A 22749-nucleotide genomic window follows, 5' to 3' on the forward strand; every position below is an offset into this window, starting at 1 on the left:
CAGCATTCCTCATCCAGCCCAGTTATGTGGATGGAGAGAAGGGAACTGTTATCTTAATGCCCACTCTGCTTGGCTGATGTCCCGGAAATCTCTAGGAATAATCTGCCCCTTGTCATAGATGGGCCCAAGAATTGGAGATTCAAGGTGGCTGTGTGATGGATGAGGGGGAAAAGAAATCATACCCTCCCTCTCAAAAAATTAAGAAATGTGATAAAACAGTTTCTACAACAAAGACAAAGGGTGAGTTGGTTTGGGTGTTTTTTGTAAAAATTTATTTAGCGGTCTTGAAGAGGTTATATAATAGCGTATACAGCATTGTATAGTATATACACTCTAGCATATACAGTGATATGGTGTATATGTACTACAGTGTATACAGCATTCCAGGCCTGGGCAGTGTTTGATAACTGCATCATGTCAGAAACCAAAAAGTAGGAGACCGAGCTGATCATACGTGAGTGGCAACATGTTTGGTTATATTTTATTCAGGGCTTGCTGTAACTGTAGTGGCTACTGCATCAGGACAGAGGTGGAACGTGAAGGATTTCTAAGGCAAGTCGGGTGCAAAATGCACTGCTTGAGGTCTAGAACTTGGATGTAGATGCTGGAGCTGTGATGTGCAGTCAGCAGGTATTTGACACAGAGCTGTCCACTCTGCAGCCATTTGGCTTCTTGGTTTAATGAAGGCGCTTAGTATTAACCTCTGTGATGCAGCCTGAGACCGGTTAGCATTCAGAACGTGTACCCCTTCTTGCTTTGGGTTAGAACCGGAGTGACACGGCTTGCCTTAGGAAGATGCTTCCGTGCAAAGGAGCTGCGGGCAGGTGGTCAGTAAGGCCAGCAGTGCCGAACTCGCCATCTCTTCCTCTTTAAGGCGGTACCGAGAAGCATTTGTATAAACATTGTGGACCTTTATTGTGGGAACTCAAACTTCCAGTTATCGCTAAAAACATGAGGAAAAGCAATTTTTTTCTGAAAGTGCTGCTCTGAGCCTGATGAGGTGTGTGGAGGAAGGGGCAGTGGCAACTCCCAGACACAGGTATGAGGTGGGAGGGAAAGCTCCTGTGCATGTCCTGTGGCCAAGGACTACAGGTTTCATTTCCAGCCTAGAGCAGCATAGAGAAGTGGTGACCTTGGCAGTTTGTATTACTTAACATTTTGTTTGGATGTGTGGATATGAAAAAGTTGCTACAGTATAAAAATATTACTATAGAGCAAGAAACGGGACAGGTGACTTCAAAAAAATGTTAAGACTCTTTTGATCCAGATGAGTGAAGAAGTTACATGATGGGTTTCTCAGGTTATTACCTTACAATCATAAACTAAAACCAACAAAAATTCCAAATCTAAAACATAAAAGTTTCCACATCAACGCCATTTCTTGTAGTGCATCTCATACTCAGCTATAAAGTATTTACAGGGTTTTACTCATTTACATAATATGGCTTTAATATATTGTAACACAAAGCATCAAAACATCTCAGAGCAAAATTCTTCATAAAACATTCTTCTGCATATAAAGTTTGGCATTTCATTGATTTGGCTGCCAAAGCAGCAGAGTTATTTGTTTTCTGCTTGTGCTTTTTGATGATGACAAGCACAAATTTTGGTCGTTTCCTTCAGGGCTTAAACTCTGGTAGAGTCAGAGCTCCCTCTCCCTCAAAGCCCAGCTGAATATGTCTCATGAGCCACGGTTTCTCAGACAGTGCGTTGGACCCATGCGTTTGCCACTAAGGTAAGGAAGAGAAGGCCTTTCTTTTGGAACTTTTGTATTAAGACAAGAAAGCAAGATGTATTTTGTGGTTTTTTTTTTTTTTCTGAAAGTGCAGGTCTTTGGTAACAATAAACAGAATGAGCAAAGCGAGGAAGGAGGGGGGATTTTGCTGGGAACAATGTCCAGCCAATTCTATAGGGTGCAGTCAGGCTGGTGGAGGGAAAGGTCCTGTGGTGGTGGCACGTTTTATCATCGAGAATTCAAACGAGGAGCAACCTGCAGGAGAAGAAAGACAAGCTAGAAAGTGTGTTGAAAACAAAGATGCTGCAACAGTTTTGGTTCCTCAACATCTTTAAAGCGTATCAAAGACTGGCTTGTGGGATTATGTTGTTACACAACAGTAGGAAAGGTTGCTCTACTCCAGAGTGCTGAAGTTGCCCACTCTCAGCAGGAAACAAAAGTGGGTCTTGGCAAGTTGGGGAGTCAAGAGTCCACAGCGCTCCTACACCCCAATTCCTGAGGTGATACTAAAACCCTCTTTCCCTAGGCTAGCTGTACAGGGAGATTTTTGCCTGGCCTAGGAAAGGAAGAGAGGGGCAAAATAAATACATTAAAAAAAAAAAAAAAAAAAAAAGTTCCTAGGGATGGTTTGAAAAGGCTGGAGAAAAAAATTATGGGATGTGTTTCTTCATAGTCCAGGAAATTACTTGGTTTGCTGTTACCGATAGCAAATAAAGCAGCTCACTTATCAGTGATTCTCACTTCAGCATGCTTATGCAAATTTGATCTTTTTCTGTGTACAGTCTGCAGGCATTCCATAGAGCAGTGCTACGTTTGTGGCTTCCACAGGATTGACTGTTTCAGCAAAGTGCGAATTGGAGATGTTGGTTGCTGTTCTGCGGCTAGTCAGCCTGCAGCAGGACAGGAGGGAGTGCGGTCTGAATATTTCTGAACAACCTTTAATCTGACAATGCATGAATGAGTTGCATGACTATATCTGACTAGCAGGAAGACTACAAACAATCTGAGAAGGGAAGAGGATTTTTTTTTTTTTTGCTTCCTGTGTTTTTTAAATCCTCTTTCTAAAATTTGATTTGCAACAGACTATAGCATTAAAGCCTGAAACTTGGGGGGCGGGGGAAGTGATTGATAGGACAGTCACTTAATGAGTTTGAGTAAGCCTGGAGGACTTGAGACTGCAGAAGAGAAGGACAATGCACAGCTCCAACTGGGGAAAAGGCTGGTAGACCAGGGCAGTGCATTCAGCACGAAAGTCATGTGGCACGTGTCCAGCTGCTGCAAATACAGTTTAATGCCAAAATCTGGGTTTGGTTCCACTGTAAGTGAACAACCATCTCTTACCAACCTCGGCTTGTACTCACCACTGTTAGATGGCCATTCTTGGCTTTGGCTATAAGCAGTTCCGATCCCGATATAAAGTCAATTATGCCTTCTTTGCCTTGCCCAACTGTAAATTTTATGCTGTGAAGAGAAAGAGGTGTAAGATCTGATGAGAGACCTCTCCACTAGCTTAGTTTTACCCTTTTCCTGTGTAAGTGGCTGCTTTGTATTGATGCTTAGCTGCAACAGATCTGCTTGTTCAGGGAAATGGAGCCTTAGTTAAGATGCGTTAGGTACACTTTGATGTTGCATAGGCATTCTGTAGCCCTTCAATGCTGAAGGAGAGCTCTCTTCAGAACCAAGGTAAGAAAAACCAAAGCAGCTCCTGAGAGGGGCTTGGCTTCACTCACCTGCCCTGGTTGATGTTGACGTTATTGACTTTGTCTGCCTGCATGGCTGTTTTTGTTAGTGTCTCGATCACATGGTCGCTCTGAAGTACTACATCTCCCTGGGAGGGAAAAGAGACAATGGTTTGTGATCATGGCTTTACATGTAGTGTCAGTATACCAAAATGCTTATGCTGTAACTAACAGGGACAGAACTGTCTCCATAAGTCAGCATGGAAAAACGCTTCTCCAAAACACTTCTCCAAGCAGACCAGGCTTGCTGGAGATCTCTGGGGCCTCAGTTGTGGGTCACACTGCACCTACAGCAGTTTATTTACAGGGACAGCACCAATCATGTCAGTGAACGAGTCACTGGTGAACCCCATCTGTGAGCACGAGTAAGTAAAAGTGAAATGCTACTTAGCTGGCACAAAATAGTTACATACATGTCACCCTGTGTGCCCTCCCCACATGCCCCAACTGGATCTTCTGCTCTTTCTGCCTTGAAAACTTTTTCTAGAGGTGGTTGGAGGAAGGATGGATGAGTCCCATTACCTTCTGTTTGTTATCCTCACAGTGCACGTGCAGCACAAACAAGTTATCACTCAGGCTGCTGACGGAGATGCCTGCAATAGAGAATGGCCGTTTGACACCCAGCATGGCTCTAGGAGGATTCTTGCACGTGTGTCAGAACCTCTCCCAGGAATGCAGCAACTGTTGTTCTCACGCCAAGAAACCCAACAGCTGAGAAGCTGCACAGAAACACTGCACTAACATGACAGCAGAGAGGCTGAAGAGGCTGCAAGGTGACAGACAATCAGCTTATAACCGTGCTCTTTAAGATGGAAAAGAAACTTTCAGATGCCTCTCTCCATCAGAAGTAGGAAGAATGCCTGTTTACTGACTGTCATCACCCTCGTGGACTTCAAAAAGAGCTACTTTGGCCAGTTAAGGGACCTATGACCAAAACGTTACTTTTCAGCAACCACTGGACAGATGCTTCGTTGTGCCACTCATCCACCTACAGGGCTACAATTACTACAGGGCGGTATGAAGAAGAACAACTGGAACAATGTGGTCACTGTTGTCTCCATGTCCTGCCCCATGTGGTAAGAAAGGCCAGCGCTGCTGTAGGAGCTTGACTCCAGAAAGTTGTCATTGAGGTGAGTTCCATGCTTGCTCTGCAGCTAGGCTTGGGGCAGGCAGAACCCACACCCACTTGCTGGCGTATGGTCCTCGAAGATCCAGTCCTGAGCTGCTGAGGATTCTCATTCCACCCCACTGCGACCGACTCAGGCTCTGAATTCAGCGCTTCTACTCACCTGGCCAGCAGCGCCTTCTGCCCATACAGTAAGGAGAGGCTTAGCCTCTTCCACGAGTTGCTCGTGTTTGCTAAATGAAAAAGATCCTCTCCCTGGGGCAGGTGGGTAGGGATTAGTTAAGGAGCACTGCACTGTGTTTCAGGAGTGTCTGTTTCTTCATAGTTTATTTTTGGACTTCGTTTAATATCTTGACACTAGATACAAACTGGATTAGCTATTTAAATTGAGCTAGCCCAGCCCTAGCAGAGATAAACATACATCTCTGCCATAATAGTGTCTTATGGGAGTCACAGAACCCCAAATTAGCGTTGCCCTTGGAAACCACTTCAAAGGGTGACAGTTACAAATGTAGCGTAGTTGCATCAGGCTAACACAGAAATGATTAGCACCAAAATTGGCTGTAAAGAGGAACTGTAGCAGAGCTGGAGCTGTGAATGAGAGGTTTCAAACAAAGCCAAGTAATGGCTACAATGCACCAGACTCGGCAGTTTTCGCCGTCTGACCAAGTTCCCCTCGAAAACCATCAGGTCTGTGTCAGATATTCAGAGGGCTGAAGGCTGTAGCAGCGTCCCAGGCAGCTGCTGTGTAATAATGGCACAACTCCCCTGCGGTAGATATGCAATTGGGAAATAACTTTGGAGGGGGCTTGGTGGAGATGAACTGAGTAATTTTTGTGACATTTTAAGGAGTTTAATTTTAGAAAAAACTCAGTTTCAAGATATTACAGATTTAAAATGCTTGTCAGTATCAGATAATTCCCTTCTTGTCCAGAACAAAGACAAATTGGTTATTCTATTATTTAATTGTAGCCAAGGTGAAGTCTGACTTCAGTGTGTTTCACTAAACCCCGTTTATGTTCCTGTTCTTACCTGTCAGATTGGCATAGTCGATCCGTTGTTTGATTTTGGATTCTTCGACTATGATGGCCGCGTTCTGGGTAAGAAGCAGCTGCCGTGCTCTTGCTTTGTATCCTTTCCGGTCATACTTGATCACAGGAACTGCATACTGAAATAAGTGTTAACACTGCTAAAAATGCATCGTGTTTAATTGTCAGCTGCCTTCCCTCTAGCCTGGAGAGCTTGCAGGAGGTACTGACCAGTGGTTGGTAAACCGGGAATGGAGACAGTTCTTTTGAGTCCTATTCTCAGCTCTGCTACAGCCTTCCTTGCTGACCTAGAGGAGTTCTGAACAATAAGTGGATGACTACAACTGTCTGACTGTGGGCTTGAAAAAAGCAGGTTTAGTTTCAGTCTGTGTAGGTTTCTCCTTTCCTCTCCAGCTGTGCCAGCCGCAACCCTTTCAGTTCTTAACTGACATAAACTTGCCCAAATCTCTACGTATGTTTCTGAGCCATCAGCTCTTCCCATAGACTGTCTTCTAAGGTATTACAAGCTTAATATATGTAAAATGCTTGCTGTATTTTCTTCAGAAATCCAATCTCATATTCTGCTGCACAGCTCTAGAAGCTTGACAAAAGTATTAGGACACATATCTCACCTTAATTGCTTCATTTTCTAAAGCCTGAAGGACTTTAGCATTTATCTCTTCATTACCTGTATTAAAACCACAGAGGTGGGGGGTCAGAAAGAAATTTCTAGCAAGGAGTAGATTAATCCCCCCTCTCCTCCTTCCCGTTAAACTCTGCAACACCTACTCACCAAGTCGAGTGTTGATGAAGAGTCTGGGAACACTCTGAGGGTAATTGTCTTTTTTACCCTTAAAAATCTCACTGGCAATTACTTTTTGTTCCAACTGCAATGACAAAAGATGTAAAAATTCTCGTTAATAAAAAGATAAATTTTTCATAAAAGAGATGCTCCCTTTTGGTTTTTTTGGCAGTCATCATCTAGTTCTGAATCATACTAGTCACAAAATTACCCAAAATATTCTGTACATCCCTTACATTTTCAGCAGCTTACCCTATCTTCAGCGTAGAAAAGTAGTTCCTCTTTTTTTTTTTTCCTCCCTTTAATCTCAGAAGTATGCATCATATTTCTGGTTTGAATTTATCTGGATATGGCATCTAGTCTCTGGATTTTGATAATACCCATGTTTAAAAAGCCTCAGAATTCGCACTGCAGCAATTTCTTAACCTCTTCCTCCTTAAGCTGAACAGTTTGTTCTCCTGCTCTACCCCATGTAGCTTTCTTTCATGTTTCAGGTTATTTATTTTTTTCTTTCACTCCTGAAGCCTTTCAGCTACTCAACATCTTTACTTGAAGTACTGAAAAAAGTTACGTACTTATTAGCGACTGCGTAACACATTTACTCTACTCCATGTTCTCTACCATACAATTCCATTAGCTCCCAGATTGCCCTGGGAGCGCCTGTTCTCATTATTAGTCACCAGAAACCTTTGGTCCCTTTCATGGTGGCAGTATTCCAGGGGCCATCCGCCCCGCACTGTACATGTGACCTTGTGCTCTTAGCTCCCAGCCTGTGCTCCTTCAGAGTAAGAACAAAACCAGTGACTGAGGAAACGGGAATGCCCCTTTCCTTTATTTAGGGCAAATGCCGTGTTATGGGTGCTGTTACACAGGAGGAAGTACCTGAGATGATTTACAGGTAAAAATGTGGATAAAAGATACTCAGCGATTCTGGTTTCCTGGGGAAAAGAACGTGTTCTGCTGAGTTTCCACCTCCAGCTCAGTAATGGCTGGTATTAATCCTGTGTCCTTAATCACAGGCTCAGCCACTAACTAATCTACAGCATTTCATTACATGTGCTTAATACTTTGCAGGCCTTCATAAGCAGTATGATATACTATGCAATAAAAAAGGGCAACTAGTACTATCATCTCCCAACAGTTACATCTAAATTGTTTAATGTAGACATTTCCTGTTCTGTCCCTTCACTGAGCCTTTTTTTTTTTAATGTAAAAAAAATTCCTTCCCTCTACCTTTCCATGACTAAGATGAATCAAATCTCAGCATCATTTTCATTCTTTTTAGCTAGAACAGCAGCTGTAACTGTTCATGTTAACTTCTCTGTTTGGAAAATGACTAGTTTTGTGTCTGCAGGATTCTTACCCTCTACTTTGTCTGGTACAACCAGAATAATGCAGCTTCTTACATTTTTATCTTCCATGGGAAGAATAACGGGGCCTTTCAGTATAGAAATTATATAGGGGTATGGATACACAACAACACTGCTTAAATAGTACGTATTGAAATATTCATATAATGGTTTTTCTTTTATTTAATGCACATTCTAGTCTTGTAGTTTTTCTTGTCTCTAACCTTAAAAAAAAAAAAAAACAAACCAAAGTTCTTGTGGAATTGTTAACCAACTACAGAAGAATGCAGTGATTCAAGAGTTCCTCCACCTCACCACTGCTGCTGTGCCCCCCCCGCCCCCTCCCCCCGTAGCAGTACCCTTGTCCCTCCTGTCCAGCTGCTCCCCTCATTCATTTCTTACAATAACTAATGCTGAGAGCCCCCTCCTGTTCTGGGGAACACCGGCGTAGTTTGTGAAATGATGTAAAGTTGCCTCGTACCTGCTGCTTCCACTCCGGGCTGATTCTCTTGCAGTAGGTCCAGACCATGTTCTGCATACATAGCTGTCGCAGGAGCTGCGATGCCTGAAGAAGAAATCGCACAGTAAATGAAAAGAGCTGGAAATTCCTGATAAACCAATTCAAACAGTGAAGAGCGATGAGAAGCAACTGCAGAAAATGCATTGCTAAACTAAAATACTGTTTCATTACTGAGAGTCGCTTCTAAAATTAAATAATTGAAAGTTTATTTTCCACCTTTCTAAGAGTTTGCCTTGCAACATCCTCCACCTGCTTTAGACTGGCGAGTGAATATCCAGAGCATCCCACTTCACCCCGCTGTGCCCTTCCTTGCTTCCAGCTCTACCTGCAATCCCAACAAGGACCCTTGGATACAATCACTGGCACTTTCTACAATACTTTGTTTTGATCAGATAAAAAACCAATTCTGCCAGATGTAGAATAATAATGACAATAGAGGAAATTCAATGTGTTTTTCACAGGCACCCACATCCTCACTGCAGCCCATTTAACTGTCCAGAGGGAACTTAATTTGTTCAGAGAAAAAGGGAAGAAAATTTCAGAAATGGATGAGAAAACCAGAAGAAAAGGGTGTTGCAACAGCACCGCACTCTCAAGAACTTTCAATATTGTAGCTCTAATAATTTTACAGATATGCTAATTACACCTATGTGCCAATTTTGGGTTAATACTATTAGCAGAGATGCTAATGCAACGTGGAACTTGAGCGAGAACCTGGTTCCTTCTTCTCTGGTAGCAGGAGGCTCCCCTCAGGCCTTTGGTGGCCCGTGGTCTTCAACACTGCCACCAGCCTCCTCCATCCTGCGTGTGATGCGCCTGGCCCTGGTGCAGTTGTGCCTACCTCACACAGTGACGGGGGAGGAGTTGGCCATGATTTGTCCAAAACATTTTTTGGTAAATTACGCTTGAGGTTCATCAGGAAGGAGAAGCGGATGTAATCAAGGAAATACTCATTTTCTGGGCAGCGAGGGTGGTTCCGGTAAATAAAACCTTTAATGAACCTGAGGAAGAAGAAAATTTTATTAGAAAATTAGAAAAGTGATCCAAATTAGCGATATTTAGAGGTCTCTTCCAACCAAACCATTTTCTGGGGATTTACTTAATAGTTGCAATTTATTAAAAAAACCCTTATACTGTAGTGACAAGAAAGTTTATTCTTATCATCCTATTGTTCAGAAATAAGTACCCCTTTGATGGCTTGGGTTATTCTTTACGCACCTTCTGATAGTCTCTACTGCCCACTTCTTCTTGGCAGCTTTTCGGCGTCCCAGGGTTCCCCGCCACCAGGACTGGATAGCTATGGCTAAAAATAATATGAAGATTTTGCACTGAGTGAGTGAGCTCCTTCATACCCATATTGACTTCATACAAAACTGGCAACAGAGAGGGCTCAAGAAAGCCTGTTCTGGAAATAAACAGCCTTCAACAAGGCATATGGGAAAGAACATAATTTAAGTTTTTAATAATGTGATACAATGGATAAGTGTCGATAAAAAGCATGGGCAGATGGGAACTGCTGTGAGAACGTGAGTTAAGTCTGCTTCTCTTGCTCAGTCTCACAGCCTAAAGGCGGAAGGAGTGGGTACCCCACTGACATCTTCCATTCTACTTCCCGCAAGGCTTTGGGAGCGTTCCTTCTTGCACATCAAACTCAAGCCATCTCTGACAACAACGGCCGCTTCAAACCACGCAACTACCCAGCACTGCAGTGTCCTCTCTTTCTCTCTCATACCTGAGTGTTTCATGTGCAGGAATTTCTTTCGGCGGTAGAAACCTCTCCACGTGGCCTGCATTTTTGTTGCTGAAATTGCAAGAAAAACAGCAATTTGAAATTGTGACCAAGCAGACTTTGGTAGAAAAAGGGTCAACTTTTAAAGAAAAATCCCTCCCCAAAACAGAAAAAAAAATAATCAAAACCCAGACAGCTAACTGTCCGTGAAGCTACTGCAGTGTGTGTGACTCACCCAGACTCTGCTTCCTCACTTCCAGAGCATCTTCCGTTGCAAACAAGGTCTTGGGAAAGCGGATAAAAATCTTTGTTCTAGAAATAGAAATGCAGAATTATGTTTAACATGCCGAAGAAGTTTGCTTCCTGTCCTTCGCATCCCCTTTGGGATCTCTAATCTTTTCCTCACCCATTAGCTAGAGAAGCCTTATTTAAAAGCAGTGACATGGATGTCCAGTGAGTCCTAATCTCAAATTAAGAAAACAGAGGAACTAACCGTCCCATTTTGTATTCTTCCTGTTTGTAGCCAAGATGCTTCACCAGCACAGCCACCCCATCGTGGGGCCGTCCATCCCATGTAGGCCATGTTTCTGGACAAAGTGATTTGTACCTGCAAATTGACAGCAGAAGAAATCTTAGGGAGAGAAGTCCATTCCATGCAGGGCGATGGAAAGGCGGAGAGGCCATTGCTTCTCACTCCTTCCAGAAATGAAGTCTGTCAGGTGTAAGGGCTGCCCCTTCGCTGTTCAGAACAGCTCCCCAGCCTCAAACATCTGTGGGACAGACCAGAGGGAGGGAGCAGCCCAAGGTCATCCTACCTCTGCAGGAAAACTTCGTATTTTCTTCGATACGCAAACCCAGCTCTGCGCACTCTGAGGTTCTCCATCAAGCCTAGGTACTTCACTTGATGTCGGATTAGAACTTCATCAAATCGATCTTGAGAGAGCATGAAAATAGAGAAACATGATCAATGCGTAGCTGTCCCTTCATCTGGAGAAAAGGAACGCTCAGTTCTTGGTTATATCTCACACAGTTACCTTTAACCTCTAACCCATCCTCACGGCGCAAGTCCCACACAGCTTACTTTGTGTCTCCTGTCTTCCCTCTCCCCACCCCACCCCACCTTTACTATACATTTATATTTAAAGTTCCAAAAAGAAGTTCTCTTTTAGGATGATCTATGCATACAGGAGGAATAAATGTGGGAGAATAAAGATCATTAAAGGGAAGTTAAGTAGGTTAATAATTCTTCACTTTAAACATGACCCTACTCCACCCAAGACCAGTGCTCCCATTCGGATTCCTGGCTGCTGGTACCGCCACCACCGCCCTACAAGCAGCTCTGGCACAGAACCAAAATGGAAAAAATCTTGCAGGAATTCTTGATTTGAGCTCCTTTCTGTGCCTCACTGACTGCGATCTAGTGGTCTATATATAGCTGTCATAGGAAAAAAAAAAAAAAGAGGAAGAGTCACCAGGGTCGTACCAGCCTGTTTAGCATCGTTCGGTTTCATGCAGCGAATGTAGGAGGGTTCTTTGGACATGAGAATTTCCATGAGTTTGGAGAGGCTGTTTTTAAACTGAGTTGCTGCCTAGGGGAAAAGAAAGAAAACTATGTATGAAGCGATGACTTAAAGCCAGTACTCGTGCCTGCAGAACAGACCTCAGTCTCCCAGCCTGAAGTGTAAGAGGTTTGCGTTTAGACTACCATGTTAGACAGGACATGTCTTTTAAAAAGAGGAAATAGTACCACTGCCATCCAGCTCTGGTGTTCTTACCGTTTCTGGTCTCTTTTTGTCTGTCAGCTCCGTCCTGTCAAAGCACTGATTTATGATAGGATTCTCAGAGTTGCACATGGTCTGCAGAGAGAGATGTTTTCAGAGATAAAGTACAGAGTATTCTTCAGAGAACTACCGAGGAAACATGAGACAAAACTATTTGTTTGGGGGTTTGTTTGTTTTGTTTTGTTTTTTTTTTCTTTTTAATAATAAAATGAATTTGGGGGACCTCAATTTGTCTTTTCATAGTGCAGCCCTATGGACACGCATTCTCCAGGTGGAGTCTAGAAGACTCTTTTCCCTCAGGTGCCACCCCATTTTAAACCCAACTCCTCGTTCTGTTGAGTACTGGAAACATCCTCTATCCACACTCACCTCCTTCAGGTTCCGAAAGAGAAGGTCATTGTTTTTATCTAGAAAACCTGGAAGAAAAAGAAACCGCTCAGGCTGCCACCACTGTTCCACAGGAACTTCACAACAAGGCAGGAATTGGGAAATGGGAGATGGGAAATGAGTCTGAAATGATGTGTGGATGTATTCTATGCCCAGATTTTTCTTTACTGTACAGTGAAGCTGTTTTAATTCAAAGGGCAGAGAGGAGGAGAAAAGAGTGGGAGACAGCGGAGATGATGCACACACTTACCTGCAACGCTGTAGGTGACCTCTCCAGCATAGTGCGAAAGCCGAAACTCCTCCCGCCCCAGTGACTTGCGCGTCTTTTGGTCAGCAAGCTTGTGCCTGGTAAGAAAGCGAAGAAGCTTCATGAGAAAGAAACATCTGTTCTACTGGGGTGATTCACTTCAAAAAGCAGTATGGCATCTGATCCCAGGGTGAGACTATGGGAACACAGAAGGGGGGCAGGGGAATAAATCCGCCTTGCTGATTTTCAAGACCAGAAGTAATGAATGAGTTATCAACCAGCAAGTCATAAAAATGTCACAAAATGTATTCATGTTTATTTCAAATGGATGAACTTTCAGCTTCCTGGCGAGGTTGCAGAGTGCTTCTGTGTGCACATGAAATTAGAGTAGAGGCAGCAGGCAAGAGGGCAGCGAAGATGCTGGCAGCAGGCTGGCATACTCGTGAGATGCCATACAGATCTTAATCTGAGCATAATCAGAACAGCCAGCGAGAATAAAAAGACGTTCGGAGCTCCAAAACTCAAGTAAAACAATCTGAAAGGTGAAACACAGAATTCACACCCATCCAACTGTAGTGACAGCAATACGGAGAGGTTACCAAAGTCAAAGGAGGACATCAGTATCGTCTGGGAAGCAGACGGGTGCAAAGGTGAATTAGCGCAATATAAACCTCTCTATTTCAAAAGCACTAACACTGCTTAAACCATTCTAATGCATATACACTGCTGAACACCGTTTTTACCAATAGAATTCTGCTCTATGTTCTAGTTATTCCTAAGCTTGACTTGAGTCATCTGTGCTGGGGAATGATCCTGCCTAATACCCCAACCGGAGTGTTTGTTACACCTCAAGTACTGGGCCAGATCTTGGAAGAGCCAAGGTGCCGCAAGCCTGCAAATTCCTTGGACATACTAGCAGCAGGATCCCGGGAAGAGACAAGTCAATAACAAGAGTCTTGTTGCTCCTGTTGTGTTCTGAAGCATAGTCTTGAGAAGAGCAGGCAGTTAGTGTTGACAACTTATTCTATTAATTTACAAACTAATCTCTTCACAAAAGAAAACACTATCGATAATTTTTTACGTGCGCCCAGCACACCTAGGATGCTACTGCCGTACACACAATGAGTTATAACGTTACTGAGGAATAATTAAAGCTCTAGGCTCTATCACACGCTTGGATCCTACCAGTATAACTGCCCTCAGCTATGGGAACACTCACGTGAGAAAATGTGGGTGGTTCTTCACAGTTTCCTCCAGTTTCTCCAAGAATGTTGTATCTGTGGCATCCCCTGGTCTCAGACACTCTTCATCCTATAAACACATGCATTTAGTATTGATTTCTTGCTGTGCTCGTCAGCGCACAGGCCAGCTCTAATTCTGTCCCACTGAAACGCTGCCCCAGTTTGACCCTTCGGCTGTTTAACAGGTAGGCCAGCTCGTAGTTCAACAAATGAAGAACTGTTGAGCTGAAAAGGAAAACACTTTCCTCCCTCCGGACTGCCTGGACTGGAAGCTTCTTTCCTGAGGGCAGACGGAAGTGTCACTGTTCAGAGTATCATCACTCTTCCCATCTGCCCAAATAATCCTAATATAAACTTAGACCTTTTTTTTCCCCTCTGTGTTCTTCCCTTTCTTTTCCACTACACTGCCCCAGGCTGAGAGTTGGGGTTGTTCAGCGTGGAGAAGAGAAGGCTCTGCGGAGACCTTATTGTGGCCTTCCAGTACCTACAAGGGGCTACAGGAGAGATGGGGAGGGACTCTTGATCATGGAGAGTAGCGACAGGACGAGGGGGAATGGCTTTAAACTAAAAGAGGGAAGATTTAGACTAGATATAAAGAAGAAATTGTTTACACTGAGGGTGATGAAACCCTGGCCCAGGTTGCCCAGAGAGGTGGTCGATGCTCCATCCCTGGAAACATTCCAGGTCAGGTCAGATGGGGCTGTGAGCAACCTGGTCTAGTGGAAGACATCCCTGGTCATGGCAGGGGGGCTGGACTAAATGGCCTTTAAAGGTCCCTTCCAACCCAAACTATTCTATGATTCTATGAAATTTTTAATTTAAAAAGGTGTTGTCAACTCACCAGAATAGAAATGATGCCTTTGAATTTTTCTTCCACTAAATCACAAATTATTTTGTTATTGAAATACTGAACTGGTTCCCACTACAAAAGACAAGAAATCACACTTGGGTGAAAACAATTCTAGACTGGAAAAAAACAGGAAAATTTCAGAACATCTCAGACAGCACCTTACTTAAATAACGTTTCTGTCAAATTTGAAACAAAGCTTTTTTACTCCTCAAATTTGTGTTCCTACCATGGCCTTTAAAAAGCTTTTTTTCTATCAGAGTAGAAGACTGGAATGGCATTATTCACTTCTAGCTCTATCACACAGTTACCAAAGTGTTTCGAAAAGAAAGGAAAAAGGAAAGCTCTTTAATTCATTTACTTTGCAAACCGTTATCAGCAGCTCCTTTTCTAATCTGTCCTCTGGCCTACACAAGTGCTACGAAGGAGACAGTGGAAGTGATGATATTGGCTCTTACCGCTATGCCTTCTGACTCGTATTCCTCTTGTTCTGACTTTAATGTGAGCTCTATGAAGAGCTGCTGCAATTTTTCATTACAATAATTAATACAAAATTGCTCAAAGCTGCAAACAAAAATCAGAAAAATTATCACTAACACTGTACCACAAGTAAAAGAAGCCATAATTAGTGGGCAGCAGCATGAATCTATTTCTTTTAATTTACACAGAGATATAAGGGGCCTTGTGAAATGTTTACATATTGAATGTATAAATTTAGTAAGTTTACTATTTAGTGGATCTCACAGAAGAGTTCCAGAAGGAGCGAAAAAAGGACATGAAGGGTGAAACACAGAGGAATGCAAAAACTTTTAAGAAGGGCCCAATAACACCGCAAATTTGAGTGTCTCGGTTCATTGCTATCTGCCAGAGTCGGGTTCCAGACTCCACCACAGTGAGAGTTTTGCAGCTGTTTTTTCCCATTCACACCACTGTGGAAAGATGCCACAACAGCCACCGCTGTGCCAGAGAGCTGGACAAAGGCAGAGTTCAAGCTATAGCATGAATACGCCCCAAAAAGACAACAGTCTCTTTAAAATACCAGGAACATTAACAGCTGTAAACACTGAATATTTGCTGGATGCCCCAAGTGTTCGAAGCCCTGTGATTATCAGTTATTCAACTGATTTCCTAAAGTTGAAATGTCGTCTCTTTCTCTCTTAAGAGAATCAGAAATGGAATAATGTCTTATTTCACAAGGGAGAGAAAACACTATAATGAATGAAGTCATGCAGAGTTTATTCAAAACTCAAAGACACTGATTGAAACAAACCTGTTATGCTGGAAAACCTCAAATCCATAGATATCAAGCAATCCTAGAACTGTTGTACTTCTCCAGCCCGGAAACTCTCCTTCCTGCAATATGGTAAAATATAAAGGTTGATACGTACTCACAGCTACAATCCATCACAGGATCTTTCCCATTTAGTTACAGCATTAACTCCTTACTCCCCTTCTTAAAGGAAAACAAATTAATTAATAAATCACTGTATAGCATGGAGCATACCATTTCTCTGCTTTGCAGCTAAAAGATTTGAAAATTCCTTTTATGCTCGGTTGGCTATCAACAACCAGAAGGTTCATTTACCTTGTAAGCAAGAGACTTGTTGACCTTGTTGACCAGCCAGGAGAAAGTGCGTCCGTATATTGCTTTAGCAAGCGCATCCCTCGCGTAGGCTGCCTGCTCCAGGTTCAGAGGACTGATCAGCTGCATGCAGGAGGAGAAAAAAGCCACTCAACAGCCATTCCACTGAGGGATTCAGTTGCCCAGGTTCATTGGTAATAAACAGCCGCTCAACGGCATCCTGCCTGGGTTCAGCTCATGTCACTGTCTCCCAGCTGTACAGGCTGCAAGTCACCGTGAAGCTGTGGGACTCCTGCATTGACAACCTCCTTTGACAAGTGAGAAGTAAACTGTTTAGCTCTGGTAAGAGAGCTGACGGCGTAGCGCTAGCTTGATTTAATTCCGTGTGCTTCCCAGAGCCCCAGTTCACGTTCTTACCTCTTCCCCTTTTGCTATGATCTTCTTGTGGATCAGCGCATCTCGAAGAACAGAGCCCTCAACTGCTAGAAGCTGCAAAGCAGTAGAATATTAAATTAATTTATGAAGCAGTATGCTCAATTTATCAGTACTAGTTTTTAAGAGACCAGAAAGGCTTTTCCACTGTCCTCAAAAGCACAGTTTATTGGAACAACCCTTCATTTCCCATTCACACTGCAAGATTTCTTGCAACGTCAATCCTGCCCTTTCCTCCCACACGCCACCTCCTTTCTGGCAGTGATATGACCTAACAAAGAAATTGGCCTGATTGTTCTGGCACACAGAACTGACTAAGCAAGGGCACGAGGGGTCTTCTTTCTTTAAAACTCTGGTGTAGGTCTATTCCTATCCCACTGCCTGAAGGCAAAAACCTCAAGTCAGTGGTGGATCAAGTGGTAAATAGAGAAGCTGTCAATTAAAGGGATTTGATGTTAATGTTTGCATTTTATTTAGGTCAAATAAAAGTAAATTTATGAAAACTTCTAAATCGTATTCTAAAATTATACAATGGTACCAAGTTCAAAATAAGGAAACCTCTCTAATTCATCTTTAATATAATATATCTCTAACGGGTGATACTCACCCGAGCCAGGTATTTAATCTGATTCTCTGTAGTGACCTGAGCATTTCCTTGCTCATCAGCAGCAAACTGCACGTTCCCCAGGTGCAGAACGCTAGCCACAATGCTCAGCAAATCCTAGGATGGAAGGAACAGTCAGAAACCAGATGATTAAATGAACGCACAGTAGGAAAAGGCAGCAAGATCCTTTTGTTAATTAACATTTTACAAGAACATTTTGTACTTTTTACGGCATTTTTGCAAAGAATACATCCATTCTGAAGGCCGCCTTTGGTCAGAAATAACAAATCAAAGTAGAAAAATTCCTTAAGAGTAGGAAAATCAGCGGTGCTGTCAAACATGTCTTACCTCCACCTCGCTGTCATTGAAGCTTATAATGGACAGGGCTCTTCGCACAATCTTCCAATCGTTTTTATCATTTATGGAGCTGACCCTTGCACAGTGGCCCTAAAAAGACACAGTTTGATGTAAATAACGAAATAACTGTCAAAGATATATTACTCATGCTCAACGCGCTTCTGCCATGTGTTTATTTTTACAGCAGTCATTGCAGTGTTATTTTTGAAGCGAGGGAAGGAAACTACAAAATCAACTGAGAAAATATCAGTCCTATAATATAACATAACAATATTGTAAGAATAACTAGTTAATGCACACCTTTACTAAATAGTGATACTGTTGTGGGCTCTTTTCGAGGCCCAGCCTTCGCAGTAAGTCCTCTTCCCCTCCTTCTAGCAGCTGGTAGAAAATGTGGAAGTTCCTCTCCCCGTGGTTCTGGTGCACAACTCGGGATTTCTCCAGGAGGTAGTTCAAGATGTGGCCCCCGACAGGAGCCCCCTAAATCAAAGCAGGTACATTGGAATAGTTCATCAATGCAGAGGAAAATATTTCTGCTTCTTGGTGGTCTACTCAAAGACAAATAGGATACAAAATGACAGCCTACAGAAAGACAGAAAATTATCTGTCATTTTGTATCACATTCTCTATTTCAGCTAAAACAGTGGCAATTTGGGTTTCGAAGTGCATGCAAAATGAGCTATCAAGCGACAATAACATGCCATTATACAGATCATGGCTACAGCACATACTGAATGGGATCTTGATATGCAAAATTCCTTCTCAGAAGGATTTCAACACAAAGGAAAAGCAACACTGTGAGTGTGGAGGGATTATATATTGACTGCAGTATGCCGAGCTATTCAGTTCTTGCACTATGTTCTTCTTCATAGTGTGGGGCAATTTGGATCAGAATCGAATCAAACACTATGCAAAGTTACACAGAACATATTATCTTCAGATCACAGCTGGCTTATGTGGATTTAGTTTGGGAGTATCCATTTGCATGGTGCACATATACCCTAGAAATTAAGAGAATTTAAGCTCACTGTCTCCTTATACGAGGGAAGAAAGAAAGGGAAGCGTGTTCTATAAAATCCTCTGGAACCAAACTTTGCTGCCATAGACTCTGCTTGTACTGTCTTCAAGGGAATGCAAAATAATTGCTGCACGCACACGTCAGTATAAGAAAGCAGAGCCAACAGAGACCTGCTGTGACCAGGACCAGTTCTGAAGTACAAAACAGATTTTAAGTTACCCTGTAATCAAACTGCACATCCATATATTTCCCAAATCGGCTGGAGTTGTCATTCCGAAGGGTTTTTGCATTTCCAAAGGCCTGAAATAAAAACAATTAATGAAAAATAAATAAGTATCAAATAAGATTATTTATTAACACTTTGGTGAAGCTGCCAGTTGTTTATTTACAGCCGTTAAAGCCCCAAAAGGTTTGTCCTTTTTGCAAGGGAAACCAAGAAGGAAACAGATTGCTACCCGAATTCTAATGCCGATCTTTATGCCCAGTGCAAGTATTGCAGATGGAGCATGCCTCTGAAAACAATTCCATCCCCCCTAGTAAGCCTATTTTACTGCCAGTTCACTGCGGACAACATATGTCATGTCTGACAGTCTTTTCAAAGCTTCCTCTTTCATCACGGCTATTTGCTTACAGTCACCCGCAGCTCCGCTCACAGCAGGCGCTGGCCTGCCGGGCTGTCCCCTCTCCTGGGGAGCGCACCGTTCCTGCGCACGCAGCGCACATTTGAGTACGGAGCAGAAATATCAAAGGGGGACTACAAAGACAGCTCAGGACTGGACACTAGAGGACACCACAGCACTAGAAAATGCTCCCACAAATGCATTTCTCAGAGGGCAACGCTGCCCACAGCGGATGTGTCCGCTTCGGGTTTCCCAAACTAATGCAGAGCACCAGAACTCTTCCCACGCCAAACACCCTCTCTCCCCGCAGCCTGCCCACTCCAGAACTGCTCCTGGTGGACTTGAAAGGGACAACGAGTTCAGCAGCAGACGGCCATTTCTTTGGCTTGGAAGCAGCCCGGGATTCCCCTGTGTGCAGTGCAAACGATCTGCCCGCATGCCGTGCAGCAGCATTCCCAGGATACACTATCGGCTCCGCACAGACAGCTCAGTCGTGCCCTGTGGGGTCCGGCTGCCCCCACCCCCTCAGCTGGAAAATCTGAGGGCTGCTGGTATGACTCAATGTCAAGTTTCCCCCGCTGCAGGCTCTAGAGTTACCTCCAGGACCGGATTGGATTGTAACAGGCGGTCCTTCACGGTTTCGACCTGCTGACTGGCTGGACACGTCACGGCGTAGTACTGCAGGATCTTCTTGGTGGCCTCGGTTTTGCCAGCCCCGCTCTCCCCAGAGATCAGAATACACTGATCCTTCCTCTCCGTGCGCAGGGAGCGGTACGAGTTGTCTGCAATAGCGTAGCTAAGGAACAATGATAATCAGGCATTAGTTTGTTTCCACAAGTGAAGGGCAGAAACTCCTCAGCTAAGACTGTCCCCATAGGGCAAACTCCCAGCAGAGACACCTCTAAAAGAAGTATGTGTCCCTGGGCTGGGTAAGAGCGTGTTGCTTCTGCACACTGGTGATGAGACAGGAGATCACTGTGAACACCTTCTGACATCTCTTAGCCACCGCATACATGTCCTAACCACTGAGCCAAGTTTCTGCAGCGTGGTAGCACAAATCTATCAAATTCCTTTAAAAACTCTTCTTTTGAGTCTCTCTGACTAGAAGAGTTTCTGTAGAAGATGACTAAATGGCGCAGACAAACTTACTTTTCTAAATATACATGACCTTTCAACACTGGTCCCCAGGACAAAAAAGCTTTACGTTCAGGAAACATCTTGTTTTCCATCGATCTTTATTCTAGCTTATCTCTTAAGTGATGATACACTCAGAAGGTCACAACTGCACTTTGCTATCTGGGTGGCTCCAGAACAGCCCAACCTCTCACAGCTTCTCCAGGATGGCAGGAAGAATCAGATAAGCCAGCACAGACTATTAAGCATCCTGCAGGCTACATAAGCTACCATCCAACCAAGGCCAAACACTACCCAAAATACCCGAAGATTCCTCCTGCCTGCCTACAGCCAGGGTGCGCTGCTGCTGGCCCTGGAGCCCTGCTTCTTACTTCACTGCTTTTTTCTTACTCTTCTTTTTTCCTCCCTGCAATAGACCAGACAGGATCTTATACCAAGAATCACACACACGCTTTTACAACACCAGAGAGCAGGAGGATGTGTCTGAGAATGGTTCCGCTTACAGAGCGGGAAGAAAAGGACCAGATAGGTGCAATGGAAGGGGATAAGAGAAAAGAGGAGCATTAGCCCGTCACAATGCACTCATATAAGATGACCTCCATAGCAGCGCTTTCAGCTGTCTTACATGTGGTGATCAAGCAGATATGCCGTCTTCATACACTTGACAACCTTTTAGTAGCTTCCCCCCCCCCCTATTTTTTTTAAATGCTCATGCTGTGAAATTAATTACAAATAATCACGCCAAAATAACAGCCGTGGCCTTCTCAATTCTATTAATACTTGGTGCTAAGGCAACACCAATGAGCTACCTAGCAACACAACCGCACACTTACCCCACTGAAGTCATCAACTCCTTCTCTTCCCATCCAAATTCTGTCTCTGGCGTATTTTGAACACAGTCGAATAAATGTAAATTTAATTCAAATTTTAAGACTTGCCTCTAGACTGCATGCCTTTATTGGGTGGTTATATAGTACTGCGGAAGGCTAGCAGTCATGCACACCACGTACAGAATCACTTCACTTAAAGATGTTTATGGTGCCATTTGTAGTCGCCATCTCTGAACCCCCCGGCAGGCTATAAATAGGACAGGATGTGACAGATCACTCTGGGAAGTATGCTGTGTTTCAAGCCCATAGGGATAACTTTTCTCCTTTAAATGACTACATGTGACGCACTTCCCAGAGAACCCAGTGCTCGGGCCTAGCCTTAAACTATTTCGACACTGGAATAGCAATCCTGAAGTACTTTGGCTTTCTAGAATCAGTTTCGGATAAGAGAAAGAGGGAAAAAGACACCTGAAATACTGTAAAAGGAGAAGCACAGAGTACTACGCTGCAGAGCATTTCAGTGCTCCTCAGAATATTTTTAAACACATAAATAACCCAAACAATGTAATGTAAATAATCAAATAATGTAACCTTTTTAAATGGAACAATAAAAACAGTTTACAAAAAACCCACTGTTCTCCCAGTTGGAGCAGCACTGGTATTCGGTACCGCAGTTCTCAAGGGTTTACTTATGAGCTGCAGGTTTTACAATTTCTTATGGGACTCGTTAAAACAAGAGAACAGCCTAAGAAATAATGAGCTACTTTGTGATTTAAGTCACTTTGTGTAGCACATACAGGAATTAAAGCAGAGCTGCTTAGTGCTCCGTGTTACACGTGAGCATTGTTATCAAGCTCAGTACCTACTGCACATAAATAAAAAGGCAGCCACAGTCCCAGTGATTTTCCAGAGAGTCACTGAATTGTCACCGAAGGACAAAGAAGCCCTTGAGAGTGCCCTGATCACAGGCAAAAGTGGCTGCATCTAGGCCAGGTCTCCTCCGCCTGGAAGGCAGGACCGAAGGCAACCTGTGGAGCAACAACACCTTGCAAGCGAGAGCTGACCGTGGAGTGAAGAGCTGCTGCCCCTGCACCCTCCGTGGCTTCACCAGGAACTGCCTGACACTGATTTAAGCCACTGTCAGTCACTTTCTCGGGGCAGATCTCTTTAGTTGGGGCACCTGCATGTAGACAGAACTATTGACACACCCAGATCAAGGGCAGAACTTGGCAGATTTGAATGAAGGTTTTTTTAGGTTTAATCGTGCTCCGTATAGGTCCACACAAAAAGCCTGAAACACTATAAAAATCACATTTTTATCATAACAAATACAACTTCTAAGGATTCAGACTTTCCCAAGTAATGGTGTTTCTCTCCCTCTCTGTGTTTGCAGTGCATTCTGTTTTGCTTACTCTCCTGGGCTATGTGCCACTAATAATAAACAATCCAAACAGCTTGCTCAAAAATAATATCATTTACTCTTCCAAGACCTCTTTAAAAAATAATAATAATAAAATAAATAAATAAATACATTAAAAAAAAAAAAAACAAAAAACAAACCAAAAAAACCCACACCTCCAAGAGCTGCTCAGAATTTGGCCCTTGGTCCTGAAAGAAAACATTTTGGAGCCAAATGTGCTC

At 43.4% G+C, this 22749-nt stretch overlaps 1 protein-coding gene across 4 annotated transcripts in view; it reads right to left on the reverse strand.

Moving 5' to 3' along the window:
* Window positions 1–255: 255 nt before the first annotated feature.
* Window positions 256–22749, reverse strand: part of MYO1C (myosin IC) — a 60821-nt gene continuing 38327 nt past the window's right edge. For all 4 annotated transcript variants that reach the window (XM_082492957.1, XM_082492956.1, XM_082492955.1 and 1 more), the window contains 29 exons: window positions 19742–19940; window positions 18744–18824; window positions 17807–17986; window positions 17498–17596; window positions 17153–17266; window positions 16531–16602; window positions 16117–16236; window positions 15802–15884; window positions 14990–15095; window positions 14526–14606; window positions 13663–13754; window positions 12447–12541; window positions 12179–12225; window positions 11804–11884; window positions 11512–11617; window positions 10844–10961; window positions 10522–10635; window positions 10264–10340; window positions 10032–10100; window positions 9518–9602; window positions 9141–9300; window positions 8261–8344; window positions 6422–6515; window positions 6261–6316; window positions 5633–5768; window positions 3997–4067; window positions 3466–3563; window positions 3097–3196; window positions 256–1990 (listed from right to left, as the gene is read on the reverse strand). In XM_082492957.1, the coding sequence (XP_082349083.1) occupies window positions 1964–1990; window positions 3097–3196; window positions 3466–3563; window positions 3997–4067; window positions 5633–5768; window positions 6261–6316; window positions 6422–6515; window positions 8261–8344; window positions 9141–9300; window positions 9518–9602; window positions 10032–10100; window positions 10264–10340; window positions 10522–10635; window positions 10844–10961; window positions 11512–11617; window positions 11804–11884; window positions 12179–12225; window positions 12447–12541; window positions 13663–13754; window positions 14526–14606; window positions 14990–15095; window positions 15802–15884; window positions 16117–16236; window positions 16531–16602; window positions 17153–17266; window positions 17498–17596; window positions 17807–17986; window positions 18744–18824; window positions 19742–19940 (2845 nt within the window). In that variant the 3' untranslated portion in view covers window positions 256–1963. The remainder of the gene's footprint in view (window positions 1991–3096; window positions 3197–3465; window positions 3564–3996; window positions 4068–5632; window positions 5769–6260; window positions 6317–6421; window positions 6516–8260; window positions 8345–9140; window positions 9301–9517; window positions 9603–10031; window positions 10101–10263; window positions 10341–10521; window positions 10636–10843; window positions 10962–11511; window positions 11618–11803; window positions 11885–12178; window positions 12226–12446; window positions 12542–13662; window positions 13755–14525; window positions 14607–14989; window positions 15096–15801; window positions 15885–16116; window positions 16237–16530; window positions 16603–17152; window positions 17267–17497; window positions 17597–17806; window positions 17987–18743; window positions 18825–19741; window positions 19941–22749) is intronic.

Source organism: Vanellus vanellus (genome assembly GCF_965231255.1).
Source record: "Vanellus vanellus genome assembly, chromosome: 19".
Lineage (NCBI taxonomy): Eukaryota > Metazoa > Chordata > Aves > Charadriiformes > Charadriidae > Vanellus > Vanellus vanellus.